Source organism: Cynocephalus volans, chromosome 5 (genome assembly GCF_027409185.1).
Source record: "Cynocephalus volans isolate mCynVol1 chromosome 5, mCynVol1.pri, whole genome shotgun sequence".
Lineage (NCBI taxonomy): Eukaryota > Metazoa > Chordata > Mammalia > Dermoptera > Cynocephalidae > Cynocephalus > Cynocephalus volans.
In genome coordinates this window covers 66766521-66793159 of record NC_084464.1, presented here as the reverse complement: position 1 = coordinate 66793159, position 26639 = coordinate 66766521, and the positions used below count along the sequence as shown (strand labels likewise).

At 38.9% G+C, this 26639-nt stretch overlaps 1 protein-coding gene across 5 annotated transcripts in view; it reads left to right on the top strand.

The window, feature by feature from the left end:
- DST (dystonin) overlaps positions 1 to 26639 on the top strand; it is a 424928-nt gene that overhangs the window by 56199 nt on the left and 342090 nt on the right. For 4 of the 5 annotated variants that reach the window (XM_063097801.1, XM_063097800.1, XM_063097799.1 and 1 more), the window contains exon 4: positions 23674 to 23881. In XM_063097801.1, coding sequence (XP_062953871.1) covers positions 23674 to 23881 — 208 coding nt within the window. Of the gene's footprint in view, positions 1 to 23447; positions 23509 to 23673; positions 23882 to 26639 lie in introns of those variants that run through there. The other variant, XM_063097802.1, reaches the window with a different exon arrangement.

Sequence of the window (26639 nt, the reverse complement as noted above, 5' to 3'; positions counted from 1 at the left end):
GTTCCCTAGACTTTGGGGAGACATGATTTGTGCTTCAGGAGGTCTCTTTGAAGCCCTTTCCCTTGTTTAAGGTTCAGGGTAAGTGCACCAATCCCTCTTCCAGGAGGAAATGTTTGAGGCATCAACAGCTTTCTCCATACAATCTCTTCTCTTGGTTTCTGGCTTTGTCCACCTCTCTTGGAGTGGCTGATGGGCTCATGTTGCTCTAATTGATATCACAGTCACTTAACATGGCTTTCATCGATGGTCTAGCACAGTGCTTTTCACACATTTGTGGGGAATATATTTTTTTAAAATTTCCAATCCATCACAGGTCTACACACAATCCTTTGATACATGACTGGTATTCAACGCACATCTTAGATGACTCACTAAGTGAATTCAGCAGCGTCCAAAATGATTTGTTCAGCAGGGCAGGTCTACTGACTAGTTGCATTTCCAGGGCAATGTCAGATTATTCCGTAAGTTTCTAAATACTCCCAGTTTCTGTATTTATCTTGAAACAAATGAGTAAAAACAGTTCTAAGAATGGTACCAGTCCATGGACGTATTTTGAATTGTACTATCCTAGCACTTTCCTTTAGGATTGGAGAATAGTTGCATTTATTGAATTGTTACTGGCCTTTGGGGGCATCAGCTGAACCAGACCAAAAAGTTATAGTTTAATATCCTATTATAATTAGAATAGGTCTTCATTAATTCCACATACATCTATTCTATGTCTGCGCTGTGTCACACATCCTATAAAAATACATCTTTTTTTTTAAAAAAAAAGCTGACCGGTAAGGGAATCTTAACCCTTGGCTTGGTGTTGTCAGCACCACGCTCAACCAGTGAGCTAACCAGCCATCCCTATATAGGATCCGAACCCGTGGCCTTGGTGTTATCAGCACTGCACTCTCCCGAGTGAGCCACGGGCCGGCCCCCCAAAATATATCTTTTACTCTAGAAAGGAGAGAGAGATAATAAACAAATGACTAAATATATATTATGTTAGGAGGTGATAAGTGGTAAGACGAAAAATGCTTTAGGTAAGGGGGAAAGATAATGTTGGGAGGTGGGATGGTGGGCTGCATCTTATATTACGCAGTCACGGAACATTCTTTGATAAGATGACATTTGATCAGAGACCTGTATCAGTGACAGAGCCATGAATCTGTGTAAGAGCCTTTTAGGTCAAGTGCTGAAAAGCATTTGGCATTATTTGTAATTTATGGACATGTTTTACTTTGGTAAAAATAGAAGTCAATTTTAAAGATGGGGAAAAATGAATTGGAAATGACATGGAGAGCGCATTTGTAAATTACTTTTTAAAGGAGTTTGTCTAAGAAGGGACTGAGGAATTTAGGGAGTAAGCTAGGAGGGTGTAGGATTCAGAAAGTTTTTTATTATGATGGGAGACATTTGAGATGTTTTAGAGAGAAGAAAAGGGGCCTTTCCTGGGCCTGGACAGAATGAAGGTGAAGGTAAGAGCAGAAACAGATACATTTTGGAGTAGGTAGAGGTTGCTAAATAGGAAGAGTGCTGAGGGCCCACTTGATGTTAGATACTTGTACATCTATCAAGGGACCAAGCTGCCTGGTTGAGTGAATTTTTAAAAAGCGGGTTTCAGGAGTTTAGGAGTAGGAGTTAAGGTGAATATTTTAACAGATAGAGGGTGGAATTGACAACTTTAGAGAAGGTGGCCGGGATATCGATGTCAAGAGATTGCTTGAAAGGATGCATCATGAGTCCAGAGAAGAAAGAACAGGATATCTTGATGGCAGTAACAGATCTGACCAGGAAGAAAGAGGATTGGAGGTCTGGATTAGTTTGAAAAGTAGTAAGAGAACTGGAGAGCCAGAAATTGGAGGTCACATTTTTGGATTGAAGCCTCTGAAACAAGAGGCTTCAGAGTTGGTTCATTTCCAGGTGATGTCATCATCCAGAATGGCCTGATGGAGTGGCTGGCAGAAGAGGAGAGAAGGTGAAGGTTTTTGAGTTCAGGAGGTTAGAAACCTTTATGGCTGAGCTGTTGGATGGCTCACTCATATGAATGTGAAGATCTTCCTAGGTAATGACCACTATCAAAGTGGAGAAGAAGCAGTGAGTCAGATACTAAAGTCTTCAGTGAATGAGGGCATGTGGTCAGACGTTAGAGAGTGACAATTCAGGGTGTGGGGGGAAGAATGGCGCTGGATGATAGCTTGGACCTCAGAGAGGGGCAGTCCTTTGATGGGACATGCGGGAGAGGGAGCAGGCTCTGCTGGATGGATGCACAGGTGTAGAGAGCAGGCACTCTGTACATGTGCAATGGTTAAAGTAAGACAAGCAGTGGAGATGGTGCTTTCTGTGAGGAGGTAGAGCTTGCTGACAATGAAATAAAGATTCCAAAGGGTATCTAGAAAGAGTTGGCAAGGAGGGCAGCAGAGAAGGAAGTACAGAGTAGCAGCAGGATGATAGTCTTTGAGAGTTGCCCATGGGGCTTGAGTTTGGGGCATTATACAAGCATGGCAAGGACAAGGTCATGGTGGGTGAGTTCACCTGTGCTAAGATTCCAGCAGCTCTACAGGTAGAACTCAGGGGTTACCAGAGGCAGCCATGTGTCATCCACACCAGAAGTTTGCAGCCTTTGCTTCTAGCCAGGTGGTGTGTCCTTTAGACAGTCTAATCTGTTCTTAGGGTCCATGAGCTCTTCAAAGGCCTTTTGGAATGATTAAGACCTACTCACATATTACTGATTCCAAAATTAGAAGTTTGGAAATTGAACTTTAAAAATATTTTGTAATTAAATGACTATAAAATATATAATTATTTCAAATGGGAAGTTGCAGTTCAACTTTTATATGATTGTACATAAATGAAATTTAAAATCACAGAAAAATATTTTTAATGACATTTATTATTTAAATAATAAAAGTCTTTTCAAACATTTAATGGAAAATATATTGAATGTGTCTGATCATATGTGTGATGTGATATGCATGGATCCTGTAAAAGAGTGCCAGGGCCCTGTGAACATTTTAAAACATCTCTGGCTTGGGTTCTAAATAGAACCTTAGGAATTGTTCAGAAGCTATGTATTTGTGTGCAGTTGAAGATGGTAAAGATAACCAGGCCTCCAAAATGATCCTGTTCAGGTGTTTGGGAAGGGGACCCACTATGCTGAGGAATCTCCCTCTCAGGGGTGTTAGTTTTGGCATCTACCTTTGGTGATTTGGAGGCCTAATTTTATGATTTCTTCAAGATCTCTTTACTGTCACAGGATTTAAGGTGAGGGGGGAATGAGAAAGGACAGGTATTCTTCAGGATCATGTAGTCAAGAATACAGAATTTGGAGTTTTAAGATATAGATTTCAACTGGAACAATCACTTCATCTCTTTGAGCCATAGTTTTCTCTTATGTGGAACAAGAATGATAGCAATATATACTGCATTGGATTGTTGCAGGGATTAAATGAGATAATATTTTTGACAAGACTTTTTGAGCTGTAAAATGCCCTACAAATGTAGTTATGATTGACAGGGGTTTAGGGTGGCATGGCGGTGATTAAGAGGGATGAAATGAAAGTAAGATGGCAGATTCATGACACTCTCATCATTGACCCATGCAGCACCTGAATTTATTTTATCTGTCTGTTCATCCATCTATTGATCTCTGTCTATCTGTCTGTCTATATGATAACGACCCACAACCCCCCATTCAGAACAAAAGTTAGGATCTTGGCAGTAAACTACATCTAACCATATGGCCTCTCTCTTGCTATCTGCCTGAGTCTCCCTACTCAAGGTGACAATCATTCTGAAACGTGTATCATTACTCTTTTGTTTCTCTTTTCACAGAGTTTTACTGCATCTCTGTGTATTCTTAAAAAGCTTATATTTTGAAATTCTAGTTGTTTTTAGCTTAATAAAAAAAGTTATCATACTTTATGTAATTTGGAACTCACATTTTTCACCTAATATTATATTGCTAATATTCAACCATTTTTTTGAATACCACTGTAGTTTGCTGATTTTGACTTCTGTGTGAATGTACCACCGTTTGTTCAGTCACTCTCTTGCACATGGGCATTTGTTTCCAGGTCTTTTATTCATATAAGTGCTACTCTACGTTTTCTGGTTCATGCATGTGCAAGAGTTTCTCTTGGGTATGCCTAGTGGAATTGCTGGATCATAGGGTGTACATGAAAGTCCAGCTTTAGGAGGTAATGTCAAACTGTTTTTCAAAATACTTGTACCCATTTAACCTTTCATTGGTCATATCTAAGTGGGCATGAGGAGCCATGTTCTTTTCAACGCGTAGTATTGTAAGACTTTAAAAATGTTTGCTATTTGAATGTATGAAATCTGTTAATCTCATAGTGTATTTGATTTGTTTTATCCTGATCGATAATGATGCCAAACATCTTTTCTTGTTTATTAACCATGTGTTTTCTCTTCTGCACAATGTTTCTTTATTTCATTTGCCTTTTTCTTGTTTGGTTGTTTAGGCTTTTCCTACTGATTTGTATGAGTTCTTTATATATTCTACACTCACTGTGTTTTAATTTATAGTATTATATTTTTTATTGCTTGGTTATTTTTGATAATCTCTTGTTCCTAATGTCTACTTTTGATACACTTTCCCTCTTCTTTAAGGTATAATTAACATACCTGAAGTTTTCATCTATGGGTTTGTATCTATGTATGTTGTTTCTGTAGTTTAACTAGTGGGAACTTGTTTCATTGTATGTTTTATGACTTTTTATCATGATCTTATGTTTGATTGAACTTTATCTATGTTAATTTTTGAGGCTTGAATTGAAGGTACATTTCTCCAGAGAGGATCTTCTATTTTTGTCAGGCTTCTATTAATCCAGGGAACTCTAAAAATAAATTCTCAGCTTCAGTTTTTCTTACTGTCTAGGTCTTGTGAACTTGGGCCACAAAATGCACATGAGAACCAGACTGTGGTTATGAATGTTTTTTTTCCTACTCCGTCCAGCCTCAAGCTTGAGACAGGCACGTGTCCTTGCTATTTCAGGGCATTCTTGTTTTGTTTTTCCAGTTTATACTTTCCCTGGCTTTATTTGAGGTTTTTCAATCAGACTCCCCTGGTTTTGTCTTCTGTTGCCTGAGCAGAGTTTGGCCATGAAAGAAAGCTTTAGGTTCCAGGTGGTCAGTATAACATTTCCGTATTTGTGTTTCTGCTTTTCTATCTCTCTATCCTCCAAGGATTTTCCTTACTTTCTTTCCACTTCACTGATGCATTAAAAACTATATTATTGTTATTTTATCCAGTATTTTTAGATATTGTGCAGTAGGAAGTCTTGTTTAGAATGTCCAATCTGCAATATATCTGAGAAATCCTTGCTTCATTTTGAATGACTAAAGAGTCTCCCTAAAATGGGTCCTCTCAGATCACAGCTATGTGTACCCCAAAGTTCTAGCTTCTACCCCTAGAGCCGCTAAAAGTTAAAAAATCTGGCTTGCCAGTTATCTCAGTTGATCATTAGTGTGTGATGCTGATAACATCAAGGTCCAGGGTTCTATCCCTGTACCAGCCAGCTACCTAAAAAAAAAATCTGGACATCATTGTCAAACCAGCTGTTGTCTGCCAGGACATTGCTTTTAGTTCTTATTTCTAGTATAATTTCATTTCTGTGTAGGACTGTGCAGTACATTTAGCAAATTGTTCTTCATTTCTTAATCTTAAAGCAGATGACACAGCACCTTCATTTCCCGCAGATGGTAGAATTCATGTTCACGTAGAGTAGGAAGTATTGTAGTGACTCACGTAATTTCACCTCTCAAATTTCTGTACATATTTGTCTTTTCAGTTAAGCCAGATCAACTTCTTAATTGCACAATGTTTTGTTGTAATTTGGATTTGAACATAAAACCTCAAATAGAAAAAATATTGATGTAATATTTTTATGATAGAAATCAGATAAATTATGAAACAGCAATTGTGGTTGTCAAGTTATTTTATTTTGCTGTTGATTTCCTTTATCCATTGATTTTTATTTAGTGTTTTTGATAATGAACAACTTTCTAAAACATGTTGTAGTCTAAAATACACTATTTTTTAAAGGGGAGATGAGTTATGGGATTAGGAGAGGACTTTTTTCTGTTTTCTTTCTAACGTGCTACACTCAGTACCTTATATCTCTAATTCATTAGCCTTTAAACTTAGTTTAGGGTAAATATATAAACAGGCTTGTTATAAGTTTGAAGATAAAACATTAAAGATTTGGAATTTGGACATCAAAAGAACTTTAGAAATGATGGATTTGTGATCATTTAGGGACCTCAAAAATCATCCAGCCTGGGTTGTCACTTTGAGGAAACAAGGCCCAGAAAGGTGACCTGAGATGCCAAACATTCTGTATCCAGTTACTTTCAGAGCTACAATTGAAAACAAGACCTTGTAGTTGAATACACTCTCTTCTGTGCTATATTGTTTCCCTGTTTATAAGTTATGTATAGCTAAGCATTTTTAATTTTTTGTACGTATAAATTAAAAAATATTTCTATTTATATGTTTTTAAAAAAACTACATAATAATCTTTGGAATTTATGGGCACATTAAGCAGGCAACATAGATTTCTCAAGTGTATTTCTAGAGCATGGGTAATCACCATGACTCCAGGCAAACTCATCTCTTAGAGCAAAAGAATCAGGAAGTCTGACATTTCAGACATTTCAGGATACTAGGGAAGTGAAAAATAGCTTTTTCTGAAACCAGAATGCTGCTTTTTATAAACAAGTGGCTATCATTATTTCCTGTTTTTTTTAATCCTATTAGAAACTGTTTTGGAACTTCATCAGCTAGCGCTCTGTAGCTCCAGAGATAACCATAAATGAGACTGTAAAAGAAATGAAGATATAAAGACACACAGGTATTTTACATCAACAGCGTTTTTATTAATGCTAATTAATAATAATGGTATCTACCATTTCTTAAGCACTTCCTGTGAGCAAGTCACTGTGCTAGTCAATGGGCAGATCAATATTAAATTAATATTTAATCCCTAATCATTAGCAACCCTAGGAGCTAGATTTTCTTTGTAGATTAGAGAACCAAAGCTCAGAAAGCTTAAGTAACTTGTCCAAAATCACATTGCAAATAAGTGGTGAAGCTGGGCCAGGAGGCACATAGCTCTGCCACACTCCAGGGCTGCGTCTAACCTCAGTTCTCTGTTAACTCCCAGTTACCTAGCTGAGAACACTTTCATTTCTGATGAATGCTTTGAAGGGTTTCACTGTGAGCCACAAGCTCAACTCACTTAACTGTAGGTTGTGCTTTAAATCTCTTGTTCCAGAATAAGCTTGAGGGCAAGTATACAGGCAATGATTGTGGGGGGAAGGAAGATAAATAGGAAGAAACAAATATTTATTGAAGGAACTCAGTATTTATGAGTACTTCCATGTGGTAGGCAGTGCAGGTGCTTTTGCAAAATTCATTTAGTATTCATTTTTCCATTCTGCAAATATTTTCTGAGTACCTGTTATAGGTTTGTCACTGTGCTACGAACTAGGAATGCAGCAGTGAACAAAACAGAGTTCTGTAGTCCTGGAGCTTATTTTCCAGTGAGGAAGACAGACAACAAGCATATTAACAGGTAAATATATAATATATTAGGTGGCATAAGGGCTGCAGGGAAATTGAAGCATGATAAAAGGGATAGAGTGATGGGGGAGGGTAAAGTTATATAAGGTTGTTAGGGAAGAACTTTCCTTAAAAAGGTGACATTTGAGCACATCATTAGTGACAGATCCTGAGGCCTTGTAGGTTTCAGTATAGGCTTTGGATTTTACCCGAGTGAAGTGGGACACATGGGAGAGTTTTGAACACACGTGTGCTATACTCTGACTTACGTTTTTAAGGACTCAATCTAGCTTCTGTGTGGACAATAGACTGTTGGGGACAAGGAGAGAAACAATAAGATGAGTTGGGAAACATTTTGCAGTAATTGTCCAGGCAAGAGGTAAATGTGGCTTGGAATAAGAACTGCATAGCTCTTACTTATTGAATGCTTATTATGTACTTTATGTATATCATTCCTAATCATTTCGGTAATTCAATTGAATTTAGCTATCCCTGTGTAGCAGATAATAGGAGTAAAAAGCTCCCAGTGGCTTAGGTATTGTGTAAGGCTACACAGTCATGCCTGTAGGAGCTCTCTGTTAAATTGACCATTTTTGCACAGCACTTTACAATGACAGCCATCGTTTAAGGTGTCGTTCTGTATGCTGGATTTAGTCTTAACTGCATTGAATATATTACTCTTATCTATATAACAACTCTGATGGGTAGTTATTCTTCCTATTTTTAGATGAGGAATCCAAGGTTTACAGAAGTTGTGACTTAGGACTTGCAACAAAGCCACATAGCTAGTAAATGGTAGAACTGGGAATTGAAGCCCTGTCCTCTGATTTTAAGTCTTTGATCTTCCAGCCATACCTTGACACCTCACAGAATTCTTCCTTTAATCCTCATTCTGCCATGAAGAACTTTATCTGTGGGCCCTCTACTTAATTATGGGAAGGGGAAGAATTTACAGAATTGTAAAAAATTTTACTCTTTTTCACGCTTCTGTCTTCTTCTCCCCTTGGCTTTGATTGCCTTCAGATGATCCACACAATCCTTTTGGAGAAAATTGCCTAAGTTACTAATTGCTTAAGATGTTTTTACATATTTTATTATCCCTCCTGTAAGTCTTTGCATTTTACAAGCCTGTCACAGTGAGAGGATATTGAAGGGTGACTCTCTAATGGGAGCATTTTAGACATTGTGGCCCCAGTTTTTGGTAGCAGATCTTCTGATTCCCATCAGATCACATCAAAGTTTATAGTTTCCCTGGAGAATCAGGAAGGCAGGTGAGAAGATAAGGCCATCTGTTTGTGTGACTCTACAGAGCAGTAATGATGAGCTTTTACTCTGAACTAGGGAAGCAGAGGGGTGGATTGTCACAATTAAATTAAAAGCCTGTGCTGTGGGCTGTATATCTCTTGAGTAATATTCTGTATTGGGCCAGGCCGTGTTTCTGTTCAGGTGGAGACTCATTTGAGTCCTTGAATCTCTTTCTCTCTTTTTTTTTTAAGGCTAGTAATCCTTGAATCTGTCTCTGTGATGGTCAGAAAAGACTCCAGAAAAAATTGTGAAGTAGGCGAAATTTATCTTTCTTTACCTCTAGGATCCTGTATTCCCTTTTCCTTTAATCAGAACATTTCTTAAGGACATAGTCTGATGCCCTTATTCATACTAAAATATAAAAGACTAAATCAACTTAATGTTTTTCATCCATAGGAAGCTTGATTAGAAATAAAATGCTTTAAACCAAGAGAATGAATCCTTGTTACTAGAATCTTAGGCAGCAATGCGCAAGTGATGTTAAGGGAGGTGGAGATTTTTTTTCAAGTCCTCAACATGATATATACTTTTTGGTAATGTAACTATAATCACTGCTATTTTAAGTACTCTATACCTGGTTTTCATTTTATCTTTTTCTTTTAGAATGAAATGTTATGAAAATGTATTGAGTATTATGTGCCAGGCAGACATCTTATTAGAGGCTTTACATACATCAATCTCATTTTAATATGTCTAACGTTTAGCAAAGTAGGTGTGGTTATCCACATTTAGAATATGAGCAAGTCAGAGAGGTTAAATAACTTCCTATGGTAGTATGGGTAGTTAATTATGGAGCTGCTAGAGGAAGCACTGTGGTTTTCTAACAGCCTGGTAAAAGTCCTGCATATTCTTTCTTTCCATAAAATTATAAAATGTGAATTATAGCAGGTGTATCTACTTTCTGAAATATAGTAAAGATGAGTCATAAACCTCTTAAAAAGTAATGTGGTAGCCAGTTGTATTAGTTACCATTCAACAGAGAAACAGAACCAATAGGATATACAATACTGTTTATCACACACACACGCGCACGCGCACGCGCACGCGCACGCGCACACGCACACACACACACACACACACACACACACACACAGACACACACAGACACACACATATGGACTTATTTACTTTAAGGAATTTGCTCATGCAATTGTGGGGCTGGCAGTTCTGAAATCTGTAGGACAGACTGGCAAGCTGGCAATTCAGGTGAAAGTTGATGTTGCAGCCTTGAGTCTAAATTCTGCATGGCCTCAGGCTGGAAACTCAGGCGGGGCTTCTACATTATGGTATTGAGAAAAATTCGTTTTTTTGGGAAACTTTGCTTTTACTTTTGGGGAATTTTAAAATTTTGCTTTTTAAGTTAAAACTTTTAACTTTTAAACTTTTGCTTTTTAAAGGCTTTTTATTGATTGGAGGAGGCCCACCCACACTATGAAGGATAATTTGCTTTACTTGAAGTCTACCGATTTAAATATTAATCAAATCTAAAAAAAAAAGTTACACTAGGAAAACTGGTATAAGCTGACACTGTACCAGGACATTTACATTTATAATCATTATTTAATTTAATCTTTACAAAGTTCCTAAGAGGACTGTACCATGACCGTCTTGATTTTACAGATAAGGAAACTGAGACAGTGGGAAGTTAAGTAACTTGTTACAGGTCATATAGCTAATGAGTGATACAGCTGTGATTTGACTATAGACATCATGACTCCAGAAACTGAGCTCTTACCCTACTCAAATTACTGTCTGTACAGAGAGACCATATATGTCAAATGTATATGGACGAGGAAAAAGTTTCATATACAGTACTTCTTACTGAAAAGTGGGGAAATTTTGATATATAGAATTCCTTGCTCTGTGCACATAAAAACATTTAATTATATAAATCATCTATTATATATACATCTTGTATATAACATGCATATATATTATACATATATATTGTGTGTGTATATATTTATATAGACACACATATAGATATACCCTACTATAAATTCTTTGTTTTTACCAATAATATTTGTATGGTGTTAATTTGAAAATATAACTCTTTTAAATGTGCTCTTAAATTGGTCACTATAAAAATGAGGATAAAAAGTGGCAAAGATTGGTAAGCAACAAAATATGTGGTTAAAAATAAAAGAGATAAAGAACTTTAAAAAATAAAAAATAAAAAAATACTTTCACAGAAACGTCTACGCCAGTGTTTTACCAAAAACATGGTACCATGGCCTAGCTAAATGACATATAAAATAAACCATCACACCAATAAATAAAGATTTTCATTGAATAGATTTTTGGAGATACCTGGATAATTCACCTGCTACTCCAGCTGTTTCCTGTGCTGTGGACACAGACACAGGGCAAGTTCAAGAGGAGAATGAAGTGGGCACAAAGGAACATCTATTCGTATATTCTATGGTGTGTGTGTGTTTTTCTGATAGAAGTCATCGTATTGTTTCCTGCACACAGACACATATTTTAAAAAATTCTTCTTTGTTTTATGTTATTGTTGGAGGAAGCTTTTAGGCTGGCCGAGAAAGCCCCTGTTGAGAAAGGGAGGGGAAGAAAAAACCCTCAAGCAGTATTTCAGGGTCAGGAGGACAGCTGGGGAGGAAGGTCAGGGGATTGGAATTCTCACAAATCATACATGCACATCATGACTTAGGAGGAGGGGGGTGGGGCTGCAAAGCCAGAGCACAGGATTATGCCTGAGAGAGAGCCCTGCAGTGGGTACTGTGAAAGAATGAGTGAATTCGCTTTATAAGCCCAGTGGGAACAGTTTACCTATTGCTTATAGACAATTAGAAGTCGTAGAAGAAATATGCGTATTGTTATTTTTATGTTTTTAAGTAGAATAACATCATGGCTCATAAAATGTTATGAGCAATATGAGTAAATGGCATGTCTGTTATGTTCTCCAGTACAACTCCTGTGTGAAAGGGGAGAAGGGACAGGATGGTTTATATACTCTTGCTCTCTGTGCGTATGAGATAAAGGACTGAGGAGGCTCAGTAACACTTTGTTACTTGCATGCTATGACCTCAGAAAATGCTTGCATAACACTAACTAGCTGCAGCTTCTCCAATGAGCAGGTTTCCACCGGTCGCTCACTGCAGCACTGGGGGCCAGGGCTGGAGTTGGAGGAGGGGGAAAATTCAGATCTCTTGGAGGTTGGTGTCTAGTCAGCCTTAAACTAGTCTGAGTCAACATGCACTAGGTGGCTTATGAGAAAGAGCCCCTACATCTGGAGCTTTCCTTGTGTGACTTGCCTGGGACCGATTTGTTTCCCCCTGCTCATCTCTGGCCCCCCACTATTGCAGTTCTGCCTAAATTCCCACCTTCACACTCTTTTGTCATAAACTACCTTAGCTTCTTACCCAGTCAGCCACAGCCTAGCCTTCCTCTAGCTTTTTTTTTCTAGTCTCTAAATATTTCTCCAATCCACCTTCTCTTTTCCATCCCTAGTATCACTGAGACACTGTAAGCTGTCGTCATTTGTGCTAGACTGTAGCAATAACTGCTGACTAAGCTTGTCTGAGTTTGACCCCTCTCCAGTCCATTCTACATCTGTCAGAATCAGCTACTTATAACCCTTCAGCAACAACCCAGCTCCTACAACATCAAGTCCAGGCTCTAGCATTGCATACAAGGCCCTCCATTATCTCCATCTGCCAGCATTTCTCCAGCCTTCTCTGCTGCCACTTACGCTTTATGCTTTTTAAGCACCTTGTGCTTTTTCCACTTCACATTCTTGGATACTGGTTGGATAACTCATAGATATCAACATCCTTCCCTCCCTCTCCCCAGTATCCTTTTTTTTTTTTTTTTGCTGTCTGGTACAGGGATTGAACCTGGACCTTGGTGTTATCAGCAGCACACTCTAACCAGCTGAGCTAACGGGCCCCCAGTGTCTTCTTATTTGTTACTTTATTACCTGTTTTATAATAAGGTGACAATAAGCAAGCAAGCAAATACATTCCCTTCTTCCCTGATTCTGGAACAATTCAAAGCAGACTTATAATGAAAAATGATGCTGGGGAAAGGAGGAATTGTAGGAGGAGGTAACTGCTGTGGTGATCCTGTTGGTGGGCTCTGTGTTTGTGTGCATGTGCTAGTGCATGAGAGTGTGTGAGAGGGAGAGAGGGAGAGAGTCCAAGATGGAGTGAGAGACAGATAGACATACAAACACTCAGGGCCTTTTTAGCCCCAGTTGGCAGAGTTTCCTCTTTGAATCTCTACTCACATCGGACCCAGCTGCTGAAGCCAAGCTGCCAAGTCCCTGAATTCATTCAACAGACATTCATCAGGGGCTCACTCCTAAGAACTGGGACCTTAAAGTAGGTAAGAGGCAGTCACTGCCCACACAGTGAGTTTGAATCTTAGTCTGTAAACTCTGGTGCAGATCTATCACTGTATTAATTAGTCTGTTTCTGTTGCTTATAACAAAGTAACTGGAACTGGGTGATTATAAAGAAAATGAAATTTATTGCTTACAATTTCAGAGGCTGGGAAGTCCAAAAGTCCAGGGAACACTTATGGTGAGGGCTTTCTTAGTGGTGACGGTGACCCAGGAGTCTCACATGGCAGAAAATAGCAGAGAGAGCGATAGTTCCTCATGCACATTCCTTTTAAAGCCCACAGAACCAAGCCCCTGGTCACCATTTTTAATCCATTCACTATTACAGTGGTCCTACAATCTAATCATCTCTTCAAGGCCCCACCTTTCAGTTATGGTAATAGGACTTCCCACCCTCTTAACACTGTCACAATGGGAACCAAGCCTCCAACACATTAAACTTTTGTGGGGACCCAATTTGGAGGATAATACATAATAATAATTATCCATAATAATCATTTTCTCTTTTTTTCAACTCAACTCAGGTTCTGACTCCCAGATCCCCATTGCACCAGGCCTGCTGCTCCTACTTCCTTCACCTCAGAGTCGTGTTAAGGTTCTGGGATCCTATAATATTCCAGGTGTCAGCAAATGGGAGGGGACATTTGTGCCTCCAGGTTATGCTGACATGCCCCCTGTGACTGCCCCTTAGGTCCCTTCAGACTGCTTCTGGGTTATTCTCATTCTGTAGGGATCTTTTCAAAAGTTAACCCTGTGTGGTCTGTGCCCCTAGATATACCAGGCAGCCATCTCTCTCTGGGTCCTTTTCTGAGATTCAAGAAGTCTCCTGCTCCAGGACCACAGGTGCTTCCTCTGGTCCAATGGGGCTTTTTTTTTTTTTTTTTTTTTTTTTAAGGCTGGGGAATGTCTTTTTCTTCAGAGACCTCTGCCCCTTTCTACAACCCTAACCTCAATAGATTTAGGCTTGTGGAAAGTAAAAGCCAGGCATTCTTGCGGGCTGCTTCTGCTTCCTGCCTTGTCACATAGCTTCCCCTAAGGGTAAATTAAGGAAAGGACAGCCCCAGATTTCCTTCTGAAAGAGAGATCTATTGCAAAGACAAAATGAAACCTAGGGTAGCCCTTAGTGCAGGTGTAGAGGCTTTGAGCCACATAGTTGTTTCCAGTGGATCTCAGGTGTTCTAAGATGGGATCTCAGGTGTTCTAAGATGGGGACATGCAGCACATCTTAGGGAAAATCCAAATACTAGTAAAGGAAATTTGGAATGCACTTAGTGTTTGTTCTCCAGAGGGGAGGATGCAGTTGGATTCGTTTGTCACCATGCGATATGAAGCATCCCAGCTGAGCAGAGTTTTCCACCAAGCCAGCTCAGAGGCAGTGGACCTCCTTGTGTCCAGGAACTGATCCCTGGTCCTGATCAGGTGTGGCTTATGGTAGTAGAATTGTTTTTACTTAATGTATATGGAACATCCCTGCTTTCCTCAGAAGGCTGCAGTGGGAGTGCCAGGTGCTTAAAGTTTCATAGACTTTGCTTCTGTGCAAAAATAAAAGCTATTATTTTTCATGAAGAAGTAATTCTTCCACTTAATTTAAGTAGTAACTGTTTGAAGTGAGAGAATACTATGTAAAGGCAATTATCAAAAGCAATTTTCTGAAGTCTCATTAATGAAGACAGGTAATGAAAATGGAAACATAAAGAAGGTATAAAGACATAACCTTGCTTATGCGTCAACAGGGAGGAATTGAATGTCTGTAACTGCTTTTTAAAAAAATACTAATGTGTTTGTCTAAGTTCTTGTTGTTGTCTCTAGCAATAGAGACAATGAATTTAAAAGAAACAAAAAAACCCTCTGAATTTGAAAGAAAAGAAAGAAATGTGTTGGAAAGATACAGGGGCCTCCCAAAGAAGTGAAGGTTTAACAACAAAGCTTGGGAAGGATAGATATGGGAACTTCATGGGCTTCTAGTCTCTGTGTCTTTGTTTCAAATTTCCTGGAGTGGCAATCATATTGGCCTAACTGCATTATCCCTGGATCAAATAGGTGTGAATAGGCAATATCACCTAATAGCTGAAATGTACTAATGCTTCCTACATGTTGGGCATTGCTCAACTCTAGGCACTTTTCACATGTTATTTATTCTGCCACTATAACCCTGTGTATTAGGTACTATGATGTTTCCCATTTCTCAGAAGAGAAAACCAAAGTCCAAAGAAGCCAAGCAATTTTCCCAAGGTCATATAGCTTTTACCCAACATTCAGTCTTTGGCATAACATGCACATATCTTTAACCTTCTGACTAGACAGCACAGACGGTAGTTGGGATTTGGTCTCTGCAGAGGTCCCATACTGATACCTTAGGACCCACGTGAGTGATCACAGCCCACATCTTTCTTCCAACAGAAGTCATAGTGATATCCTGGCTATGAAGTACTTGAAACCAAAGTCTCTCCATGACAAAGGAGGGGTGGGAGACACGTGTGGGAGCAGGTTGACCATGGGTAGAGGAAGGAGCAAAAACCAGAGGGGAGTCAGCAGCAGTAGTGATGGGTGGGTGCGTCCAGCTAGATTAATGGGGATCATGAGCCACATCTACATGAATCATACAGTTCTCTTCCATTTCCTGGGCAGGTGGATGTTAACCTTGGTTCTTGGGGATAGAGCAGAGTGAGATGAGAAAAATGGCGTCACCTCTTTTTTTGTCTGATATCCACTTAACTGAAATATTTTGATAACCTTCTTTTTGTTTTGCTTTGTCCCCTTTTCTTCATTTTTCTTCTTATTTAAAAAAATTTCATCCCCATTCTATTGATTACCATTATCCCTATCTCCCTCCCTCTGTCTTTACTCTCTGAATGCAACAATGTCACCCATTCCTTAATTTATGCCATAGGCCCCAAACTCAGATGCCTCCAGGGGCCAGGTATCATAAATCAATAAAGTGGGTCAGGTAAGGACTGTGTCAGACTGGAAAGTACATGTTCTTTCTGTAAATAGGAACTAGGCCCAATGTTCCACATCTGAATTTTCATGTGTAATTTCTCAAATTTTAGATATTTGCCATTAATTTGTTTTTGAAAATGGGTAAGCCATCCACAGTGCACCTACATGATGGCTCTATCAGCAGTCAACAGTTTTGGGTAGGATATTCTTAGAAGAGAAAGGGAGGTGGGGAACACCTGCATCTCCATCCTGACTTCTGAAGGGACTATAGATGCTCCAGTCTGTTTGCCTCAGCCTCTCTCTCTGAATTTACTTTATACTACCAACCATATTGTTATGTATATATTTATATTTTTTCATTGGGAGACATATTATTAAGCATAATAAGATAAGATGATGATATTTAATTATAAGTTGGCTATTTTATCATCTCTGCTCTCCCTGCTAGATTTCAAGCTCCTTCAGGAAAGAAGCCTGTGGGGGCTTGAGACATTTTTTTAATTGATTGACATAGAAAAACATCTATTTAAAATATAAGACTAAGTGTTCTCGAGTTAAAGATATATTTTCAGTATTTGAGTTTATCTGCCTAAGTGTTTCTGTTTTGTGGGACTATTTTCAGAGATATATTTGCTTTTCTTTTAGGTAAGTTATTTAATATGTCCTTTCTCTGTTTAGAAAGACTATTTGTAGATACTCAAGTACAAATTAGTTCTTGATGTCTTTATTTCCATTATTTTAATATGGTTGGATTAAGGTGAACTTGCAAAAAAAAAGATGTCTGTGACATTTTTGAAAGATTTTTACAACTTCAGAAAAATTCGGTATTTTGATACTTAACATAGTTTTTACAGTTTTGTAATCTATTTGGGAAGATTTGTGGAGATGTGGGAGTACATAGGACCACAGAGTAAGTGGAGGCTTGATCCCTTGGAGTAGGAGGATGTTCACTATATACAAAGCAGTCCTTGTGATGGTTTTTCCTTATTTTGAACTGACACCTGTTTCCCGGTCATATCTGTGCTTTATGGCTAGTACTGAATCCAGAACAAGTCTAATCCTTTTGGGCTTCTCAAATATATGTAAGATCTTTGAGGGCTTTGAGCATGTTATATGTTCTTGTGGTGCCTGGGACCACAATTTAGGTCTCTTAGTGACATGAAGTCAAGAGCTTTGGAGTCAAAAAGACCCATATGGAAATCCTGGTCCCATGTTGTACTGACAGAATGACTGTGGACAAGTTACTTAAGCTATCTAAACATGTGCTTCCTTTTTGGATTGCAATGATTATTAAATAAGATAGTAAGTGAAAATGCTTAGTATAGTCACTGATTATAGTCACTCAATAAGTGATGCATCTGCTTAGACTACACTGGTTAAATTGAAAGAATGAAGTCTTGCAGAATGTCTCAGTGCTCCTACTGGGAACTGAACTTAATATGTTGGACAGATGTGTGCATTCCCATGGTCACTGCAGCATATTCACAATAGCCAAGATGTGGAATCAACCTAAGTGTCCATCAGTGGTTGAATAGGTAAGAAAATGTGGTATATATATACACAGTGGACTACTATTCAACCTTAAAAAAAAAAAAAGGAAATGAATTTTTGATAGTTACCTTATATAGCTGTGAGAGAGGCCACACAGCTAGAGGAAAACAATATTGGAAATTTTCTCCCTTCTGTGTCCCATTGGCAAGCGCAGTTTCTCCAGAAATATAGTACCAAGAAATGCTCCAACCAGTGCACAATCATTATATTGTGCTGGAATTCCATTGTTCTTTTGTAGGCTGATGAACTTTCTCCACCTAGAAAGAAACCTTTGACTTCCTTTATTCTTTGCCTGAAGCCTCCTCCCTTGAGTCAGAACCAAGCAATAACCTTCCAGATTCCCCTCCCTCTGATCTCCCCTTCCTCTCTAGCTCCACCCAGATTCCTCTGCCTGTCAGTGTTAAGGGCTCCTGTAAATCTCCCGCCAAAGGAGGGACTCGGAGCCAGCTGAGGCCTCAACAATCCAGCCTTACCACTTAAAGATGATTTCCAGATGAGAGACTAATTAAGAGCTATTTATTTGATGAAGGATTACTTGAATTTGTTTAAGTAGTTTTGAACATTTTTTTTAAGTAAGGCAAGCATAAAGTCTCCAAAGTTTTCATATTTCATTTTCTCTTCAATGGGTTAAACACACTTTCTTACATTTTTTCTTAACTGTTTTCTTCTAAATGTATTTATTTGTGTTAGAGGCTGTTTTCCCTTGGATCTCTGAAATCAGATGATGTGCTCTTGCTTTTTGACTTCTTTCTAAATAAAAAATGAGTATATAAGGATAATCTTGGGCCATACCATGTATATTTATACAACATGTAAGAAGTTAGTATTTATACTTAACCTAATTAAGGGGATTAAAAACAAAATTGGATATTCAATTTTTCTAAATTTTGATGTCTTTTTTTGCTTTATAAAATATCAAAAATTATATGATATCAAACCGACCTGTGTTCACCAGACTGTTTATTAAATAAATAACACAGAGGAATTTCTATCTTTCTGTCTAAAATTAGACATAGGACTGAGGCAAGCAGATCACCTTTCTATGGTGACTTGTTGACATAGGCTACTGCTTCTGATGCTTCTCTAAGTGTTTATGAAGAAATGCTATGAGAAATTACTTAGATCGAAACTATCGCTATGTCCTTGCAACCTGAGAATCTTGATCTTATGAGACCAGACCTAGACTAAGCAGCACTTTAAAAAACTGAAAAAGACCTTGCTATGTATTTCCCCTCATTCTTCTTTTGACAATATTCAGATTTACAGAAAAGCTGAAAGAATAGTCCAATGAATACTTTTTATTGATCTATTGTCACATTTACTAGTTCTCTCTGTTTTTATTGAAACAATTGGAAGTAAGTGCATACATCATAAGTTTCTTTAGCTTGCATCTTCTAAGAATAAGGACACTTTCCTACATAACCATAGTACCATTATCACGCCTTTAAAAATTAACAATAATTTTCTGTCATCTAATAAACTATCCATGTTCAGATTTTCCTAATCTTCTCAAAAATGTCTTTTTAGCTTTCAGAAAAAATCAATCCAGTATCCAATCAAGGTTCTTGAATTTGTTATGTCTCTTTGTCTTTTATTTGTTTTTTTTTTTTTTTTTTGGTGGTTGGCTGGTTCTGTGACCTTGATTTTATGAGGCTGTGCTGTAACCAGCTGAGCTACTAGACCAGCCTCTCTTTTGTCTTTTAAAATCTAGAATAGTCGCCCTTTGGGGATGTGTATGTTTTATGACACTGATCTTTTTGAAGAATCTAGAACAGTTATTTTGTAGAATGCCCCGTAATCAGGATTTGTCTAATTGTTTCCTCACGTGCTTTTAATTTGTTTTTTATTTTTGTAAATGTTTGGAAATATATATACAGAAATGTGCATAAATGATGTGTGCGGGTTTGTGAAAGTTTACTTTTTAGCCCTCTGGGATTCTAAAAGTCTGGCTATTGTATAAACCCTTATCTCTGCACTTGTTTTTCCATTAACTTTAGATAATGCCTAATGCCAAGACAATTAATTTCCTGGCACTTTCTTCCAGATCAGGGTGCTAAGGCTGGGCAACATCCAATTTAGGCAGTTCCATTGTACTTATCTCAGATCCCCCACCAGGGTTTCTATTAAAGAAGTTATTGTTCAGTCAGTTCCCCTTCTTAAAATATTGCATTATGTAATTATCCTGACTTTAGGAGGTTTGGGTTGTTTTTACACTATGTGAATGAATTGGCAATTAGGATAGTCAGTTTAAAGCCTTTAGTGATCTAATTCAATTGTTAAAACTGTTTTAATAACTGGGTAGTAGAAAACAAAGTACAGGGTTTTTGTTTTTTGTTTTGTTTTTTCCCCACAATCTGGTGTTTTTTGGATTGTAGAGCTTCAATATCAGTCTAGAGATGGTTCATGGTCCTTTATAAAAAAGAGGCCAAATGTTAAAAATATGATCCAGGCCAACTTTATCTTTACTACCCTGATTACCATTTCCCCTCTTTGGTATGCTTACTCTAGCTCTTTCCTGTTTCTCTTGTTCTGAACATACATGCCAAGTGGTGATGACAAATGATGGTGTGAATTGGGGTCTTAACCTGGGGTCAATGGGTCAGTGAATCCCATACAATTATATGCAGAGTTTGTGTGTATTTGTTTATGTACTTTGTTCTGGAGAGAGGTTTCCATAGATTTCATTAACTTTTCAGGGCTGTCCATGAGCCCAAAATGGTTAAAAGCACTGGCTTAAATAGTTATTTTTCATAGGGTCTTTGATATTTTCTATGACCCTTGACATATTATCTTTTTCTTTTTGATAATCTTTTTGTGTATTTGTGTTGCATTAAAAAATTAGGCGGAATAAAATTAAATCTATTTATAATGTTAGTCCTTACCCAGAAATAACCACCATTTATATATTGGTAAGTGTCTGTCTTTCTATCTGTCTGTCTACCTACCTAGCTAGCTATGTGCTTGTCTATCCATTTACATATAAACACACATGTACACACATAGATATTTTAAGGAGTCATTCTATACGAATCCTTTCCTCTTTGCTAAATGGAGATTGAGTACATTTTTAATTGCTGCAGAGTAGCCATGGTATGGATATACTATAATTTATTTAATTATATACTATAATTTATTTAACATTTTTTAAATTTATGATTGATGGACATAGATATTTGTATCTTAACATGAATCAAACCTAAGGCAACAAGAGTAGAACAATAGATAGGAACCAGGGGCTTTTGCTGGTCATAGGAGCCCTCTTCCTTTGTCCTACCCTTCCAAGCTTTACATCAAAGGTTAGGCTCTGGACTTTGGGTCAGAGAACATGTTTGTTTTTCCCAAAACAAACAAAAGAGAACCGCACTCTTGCACTTTTTCCTCTAACCCCTAAGATAGTGACATGATTTGGCAAGTCATTTCAAATCAATAAAGAATACAATAGTTTTATAGGATTGATTCACTTTAAAGCAGTTTTATTTGAATTCATTATCAATTTTCAGGGCTCAAATAGGCCTAATTTTGTATAGTTTACCTTATATTTAAAAAATGTTCATGAAAAATTTTGTGGAAAAAAATCTAATACTTTAATTGTTAAAATGCTTGAATCATGCCGACTGGGAGAGACTTTGCTATATATAATTTCCATATGATTTCTCTCAGTTTGAGTGTATATATGTGTGCCTGTGTGTGGAGTGTGTGTTTTCCTATGATATATTGCTGAAAGAGGTGTTGCTGATTGTCTTTTCTTTCTTCTCTCTCTTATCTGTTTACCAATGACAATACCAGATTAGAGGCTGCACCAGTCAACACCCTTGGGTCTAGGGCAGTAACTGTTCCCATCTGGCTACATGTGATTAATTATGTTTATGTCATGGCATAAATTACATTTTGTAGTTCAATCAGCTGAGACTCTGGTCATTAAAAAAATTTACTCTGTAAAAACCAATAACTAGTGGTTTTTGGAAGGAAGAAGTTCTTTAACAGTTATTCCCCAAGTCTGTCTGTAAAGATAAACAATCAAATTACCATACTCACGAAAATAGTGCAGGAAGCAAGAAATATAATCTTATAGATAAAGAATGACCTTAAATAAGGACAGGTAGGAAGCCATTTTAAGGGAGACAGAAGGCAACCAAAGAAACCCAATACCCTTTTTAAAGTCTATAAGAATGTCACCCTTTTACACAGAGCCAGCCAGTAACAAAACCTCAGAGAGCTCAAAATGAATTCTCAGCAAAGCAGGGAAAATAAATTGGGTTGATAATGGCATACTGTGACTGACTTAATGCCACTCACAACTCTCTGTGGACTGTAGCTACAATACAGAAAATCAATTTTATTTACTTATTTGCCTCAAGTTTGCCTAATACCTTACTGTCACTAAGAAAATATACAAAACCCAAATAAATAAATAAAATTAGCCAAAGCAATGAAATTTCAAATAGAATAAAATGGAAGTCTGCTTTTTTTTTTTGAAAGAATAGAGGTAGAGATAAATCTTACATGCTTCACTTCACTTTGCGGGCAATATCATGTGAACTGTTGAAATGATGATGTTGACCATGTGTAGCCATGTGCCCGAATAGACTGAGGTAAGCCCAGTCATCCTGATTCAATTGCAGTTGATTTCACGTACCTTGGGTGAGTGCTTCGGGATGTTGCTCAGCAGCCTGTTCGTGCAGCAGTTGCTTTTGTGAGCAGCCCAGTGTTTTTGCTCAAATTGGAGCACGCCTCACTGATGACTGCCTGCAACTTGCTTCTTAGGAATCTGTGGCTGCAACTTACATTTCAGGAATTCAAGTTATACCTGTTTTGCATCTTTGCCCGTAGCCTCAGCAAGGTGGAATTGTCAGTGAGAAAGCGAAAACTTCCCTTTGAAACTTTATTTTATTTATAACCCTGTTCATAGCACAGACGGCCAGCATCCTTGTTTTGTTAGTAAGCCAGTGGCTCTCTAAATCATTACACATATAACTCAAGAAAGAATGAAGGAATAATGTCTTGTGCCTTTTCCCTCTGTGGAAGATATAACCCTTTTACATGAGATATGACCCTGCAGATTTGCTCCTGCTAGATGAAGGGAGCACTGGCCTTCAGGCGAAGTGCTTTGGTAAAAGCATCATGTTTCTCATTTCACTGTGTAATGACTGGAAGTTGGGAAGAGCTCTGTTTCCTGTCATGGCACTGCATCATTCTCATTTACATTATTGGCAGCTGTTACTTTGCTAGAAGTTTAAATGATCTCAAGAACTCTAAACTGAGTTCAGATGTTTGTTTATTGGCGCTGCCTTGAGCTTCTGAAAACAGCCTTTTGTGTGCTCCTAGTCTTAAGAAAAGGCTGTTCTCAGAATTGCCCTTCCTCCCTCCTTGCTCTTTGCTGGGAACCTGCTTTAGTCTCATGAAGAAAATTAAATAACAAGGACAAGGGGCTTGAAACTGGTCAGAAAGGAGTCTCCAGGGGTGAGGCGACTTGAAACGGAAAGGAGTTGGGACCCAACATCCTGCATTTGTGCTTTGTTTTTGAAACTTCAAGTTAGTTGCATTAATGAATTAACCAGCAGTCTAGTAATGGAAAATGTTTCTCCTGTCCTGGTGGGGGAGCCAAATACTATAGATTTGTAACAGGAAGGCTGTTGATTCTGGCTTCATTGTTGGGCCAGTCATTTGTGAGCTGGTGGTCGGACCGCAGGCCACACACTCCCTCTGTGCAAATCTTCATGTATTGGAACTGCCTGGGTATTGTTTCTACTATCGGAGACGTGGCCAAGAAAACATGGTGAGCCCTGGGTTTCATTTTTTTTATTTGTGTATATCCCCTCAGCTTTGAGGATGGTGCAAGATGCCAGACCCAGTTTGGGGGAGAGGAGGGGTTTCAGTTTAAATTGATGAATGTATGTGAGTATTTTGCTGTTAATGCTTTTTTCTGTGTCATCCTCTGTAGAGTTCCAGCAATGCGTCCTATCGCTGCTCTATGTCTTCCTCTGCGGATTTTTCCGATGAGGATGATTTCAGCCAGAAATCTGGCTCGGCATCTCCAGCTCCGGGAGACACCTTACCCTGGAATTTGCCCAAACATGAGAGATCGAAAAGAAAGATTCAAGGGGGCTCGGTGCTGGACCCTGCCGAGAGGGCAGTGCTTAGGATAGCAGGTAAGAGCATCCGGGAAAGAGGATGGAGCCGGGGATGAGAGTCATGGAAATGCACCCATCTGCTCCCCGGGGGCCATATCTGGGAGCCCATACACTGGGCAGAGATTTGTGATCAAGGTGGGGGAGGAGGGTGACCGTGTTTACTTTATGCCTCCTTTTACCGATGGAGCGATTTGCCTTGCCTGCTGGTGACTAAGCTGTTTGGCTCTCCTTCTGGTTGTATGAATCGATACCTTTGAAATGCAAGGAAATATTCACATTCACAGACATCTGCATTAAACTTTTCTGTTTATGTATAGTAGCCACCGACAATCTGAAGGTGTTAACTCCAGTAATTCCTAATGTTTTTGCTGGGAGCTGCGGGAGAGCAGCCTTCATTTTCATTTTTGCTTGGGGGACACTGAGCTACGCAGATTTAACTCAAGTAGATTCATGGTTTTTGGTACCCAGGATTACAGAGCATATTCCAGCAACTTGGATGTCATTCCTTTTTAATGTAGCATTCCTGTCAGCCTTGTATGTCTACAGCATCTTTCTGTCCCTAGTGCTTTTGAGGGTTTAGCCATCATGTATTCCTGATTAATTAATACATGGGAGGTGCCAGTGTTTCTGTTCAGCGTTATCTGGTGTTCCCTTGCATTGGCCGTAAAAGCTGACCCAGAAGTGATGGCTTGTTTTACCCAGCTGAAAGTCGAGAACACTGGAAATCCACCTCCTGGCCCTGCCGTGCCTGTGTGCTTTGCGTGTGTGTGTTCTGTGCATGAGAATTCCTTCCAGGGCTGGTGGTGCCACCATTCCCTCCACAACTTTTTTTTCCCCTTGGAAATGGTAACAGGGCAGGATGATGTATGTCCTTGGGGACTCTCTTGCAAAGGCCAAAGGCCAAAGGCCAGGTGTTTTTTGAGTTGGTTTCTGCAGCCTCCTTTCTTCCCTCCCCCTCTCTTAACTCTGGGGGTCTCCTCCCACCGTTTCTTTTGCCTCCCACTATAATGCAAAGTTGGTACTTCTCTTCCTCCGTGGGGGCCAGAGGGGACCAGCCCAGATTCCAGCCACCAAAGCAGCCAAGATCCCCCCTAGAGTCCCCCCAGTGGGATTTTCTGATTACAGAAAAAACAAACAGTACATAGCCAGCCCTTCTCTAGTCAGGGTTTCTGGGGCAACAGCCCTGAGCTTCTTCTGGCTTGTGTTGTGAGATGCTGGCTGGCCTCACTCAGGCTTTTGAAGAGGAGGGGTGGAGCAGGAAAGGAGAGGAGATGGGGGGATGGGGACTGCTTGGGAGCCAAGTGAGGGTGAGCAGGGGTGGCCTGGGGGGGTTGCTCCTCAAGTACCAGAAATTGTTTAGTCACTGAGTCCTGCCTCCTTGCCCTCTTGAGAACCCTCCTGCAGCTCTGAGGCTCAATGGAGAGGAGGAGACACTGCTTGTACCAGATGCTTGGCACAGCAGAAAAGGAAGCTAGGGGAAAGGAGGTTGTGTGTGAGGAGTAGTTGGGGCCTTGGGACAAGCCTGGGGCATCAAAACAGGATGCCTGTTCTGTGCATTTTTATGGAAGGTAGAAGGTGCTTCCTGAGAGTTTTTTTTTTTTTTTTTTTTTGGGTGGGGGGCAGGTGGCTGGCAGGTAAGGGGATCCAAACGCTTGACTTTGGTGTTATCAACACCACCCTCTAACCAACTGAGCTAACTGGCCAGCTTAGGAGTTTTGATATTGCTGACAGAGATGGATATTTGCTTTGGGTAGTGAAGGAAGGGATTATAAGAGAAGGGTAGGGTAGGTGTTTGTCAGGGGGAATGAGATTATGTAAATTGGGAAAGACTTTACTGGGCCGGCAGTCACGAGAAGCTCGTGGTCCTAACCATCAGTGTACATTGTGAATGGGGAAGAAATAGAACTGTGGGTTTCAGTGCAGTGTACCCACAGGTGCTGATGCTGTTCATAGACTGGACTCCTTGGGGGCAGGGGCCATATCTTATTCATTGTAAAATGTTCACTAAGTTTGTAGAGATAGCTATGATGTTGGTGGCACTTGATGTACTTGAGACTTCAAAGTTACGTACTTTTAAAATTACACTGATTTCTTCAAAAATAGAACAAAACAAAATGAAACAACAAATAGTATGGAAATATACTACTATGTTTTAAACAACTATTGGTAAATTGGCTGTTTGCCACACAAATCATAAACAGTAATCATGTACAGATAGACTTGGGGGCCAGTCCACAAATATCTGTTTAATTCATAATGTGGCTTAATTATGAGATTCAGATATATTGTATATTAAAGTAGCAACTGATCACCCAGTGTGAAGATAAGGGTACAGGTTACCTAAGGGAATTTGGTGCTGTGGATAGTTTGAGGACATACCATTAACATTTTGACTTCTAATTTTATTACACATTTTCATACTTTCCCTGAAATTCACCCGTTTGAAATTTGTCCCTTCAAAGAGATGGGGGAGCTTCAGAAATGGCATGAGGATGTTTGTGGTGTTCATTACTTAGTAATGAAAGAGGTGAAAGTTTAATATTTTGATTTGTTTTTAATGTCATAAAAATAGAATTGATTGTGAATATGTCTGCTGAGTCAAAAAGACCATATGGTCTGTTGGGATATCTTTTTCATCCACATTTAACAAATACTTATTGAGCCCCTGCAATGAAAGGAAGAATAGCGCACAGTTCTGCCTTAAAAAAAGTTATGGTCTAATATGATAAATGGGTGTGTAGGTGTTAGACAATTATGACATGATGTGAGAAATTGG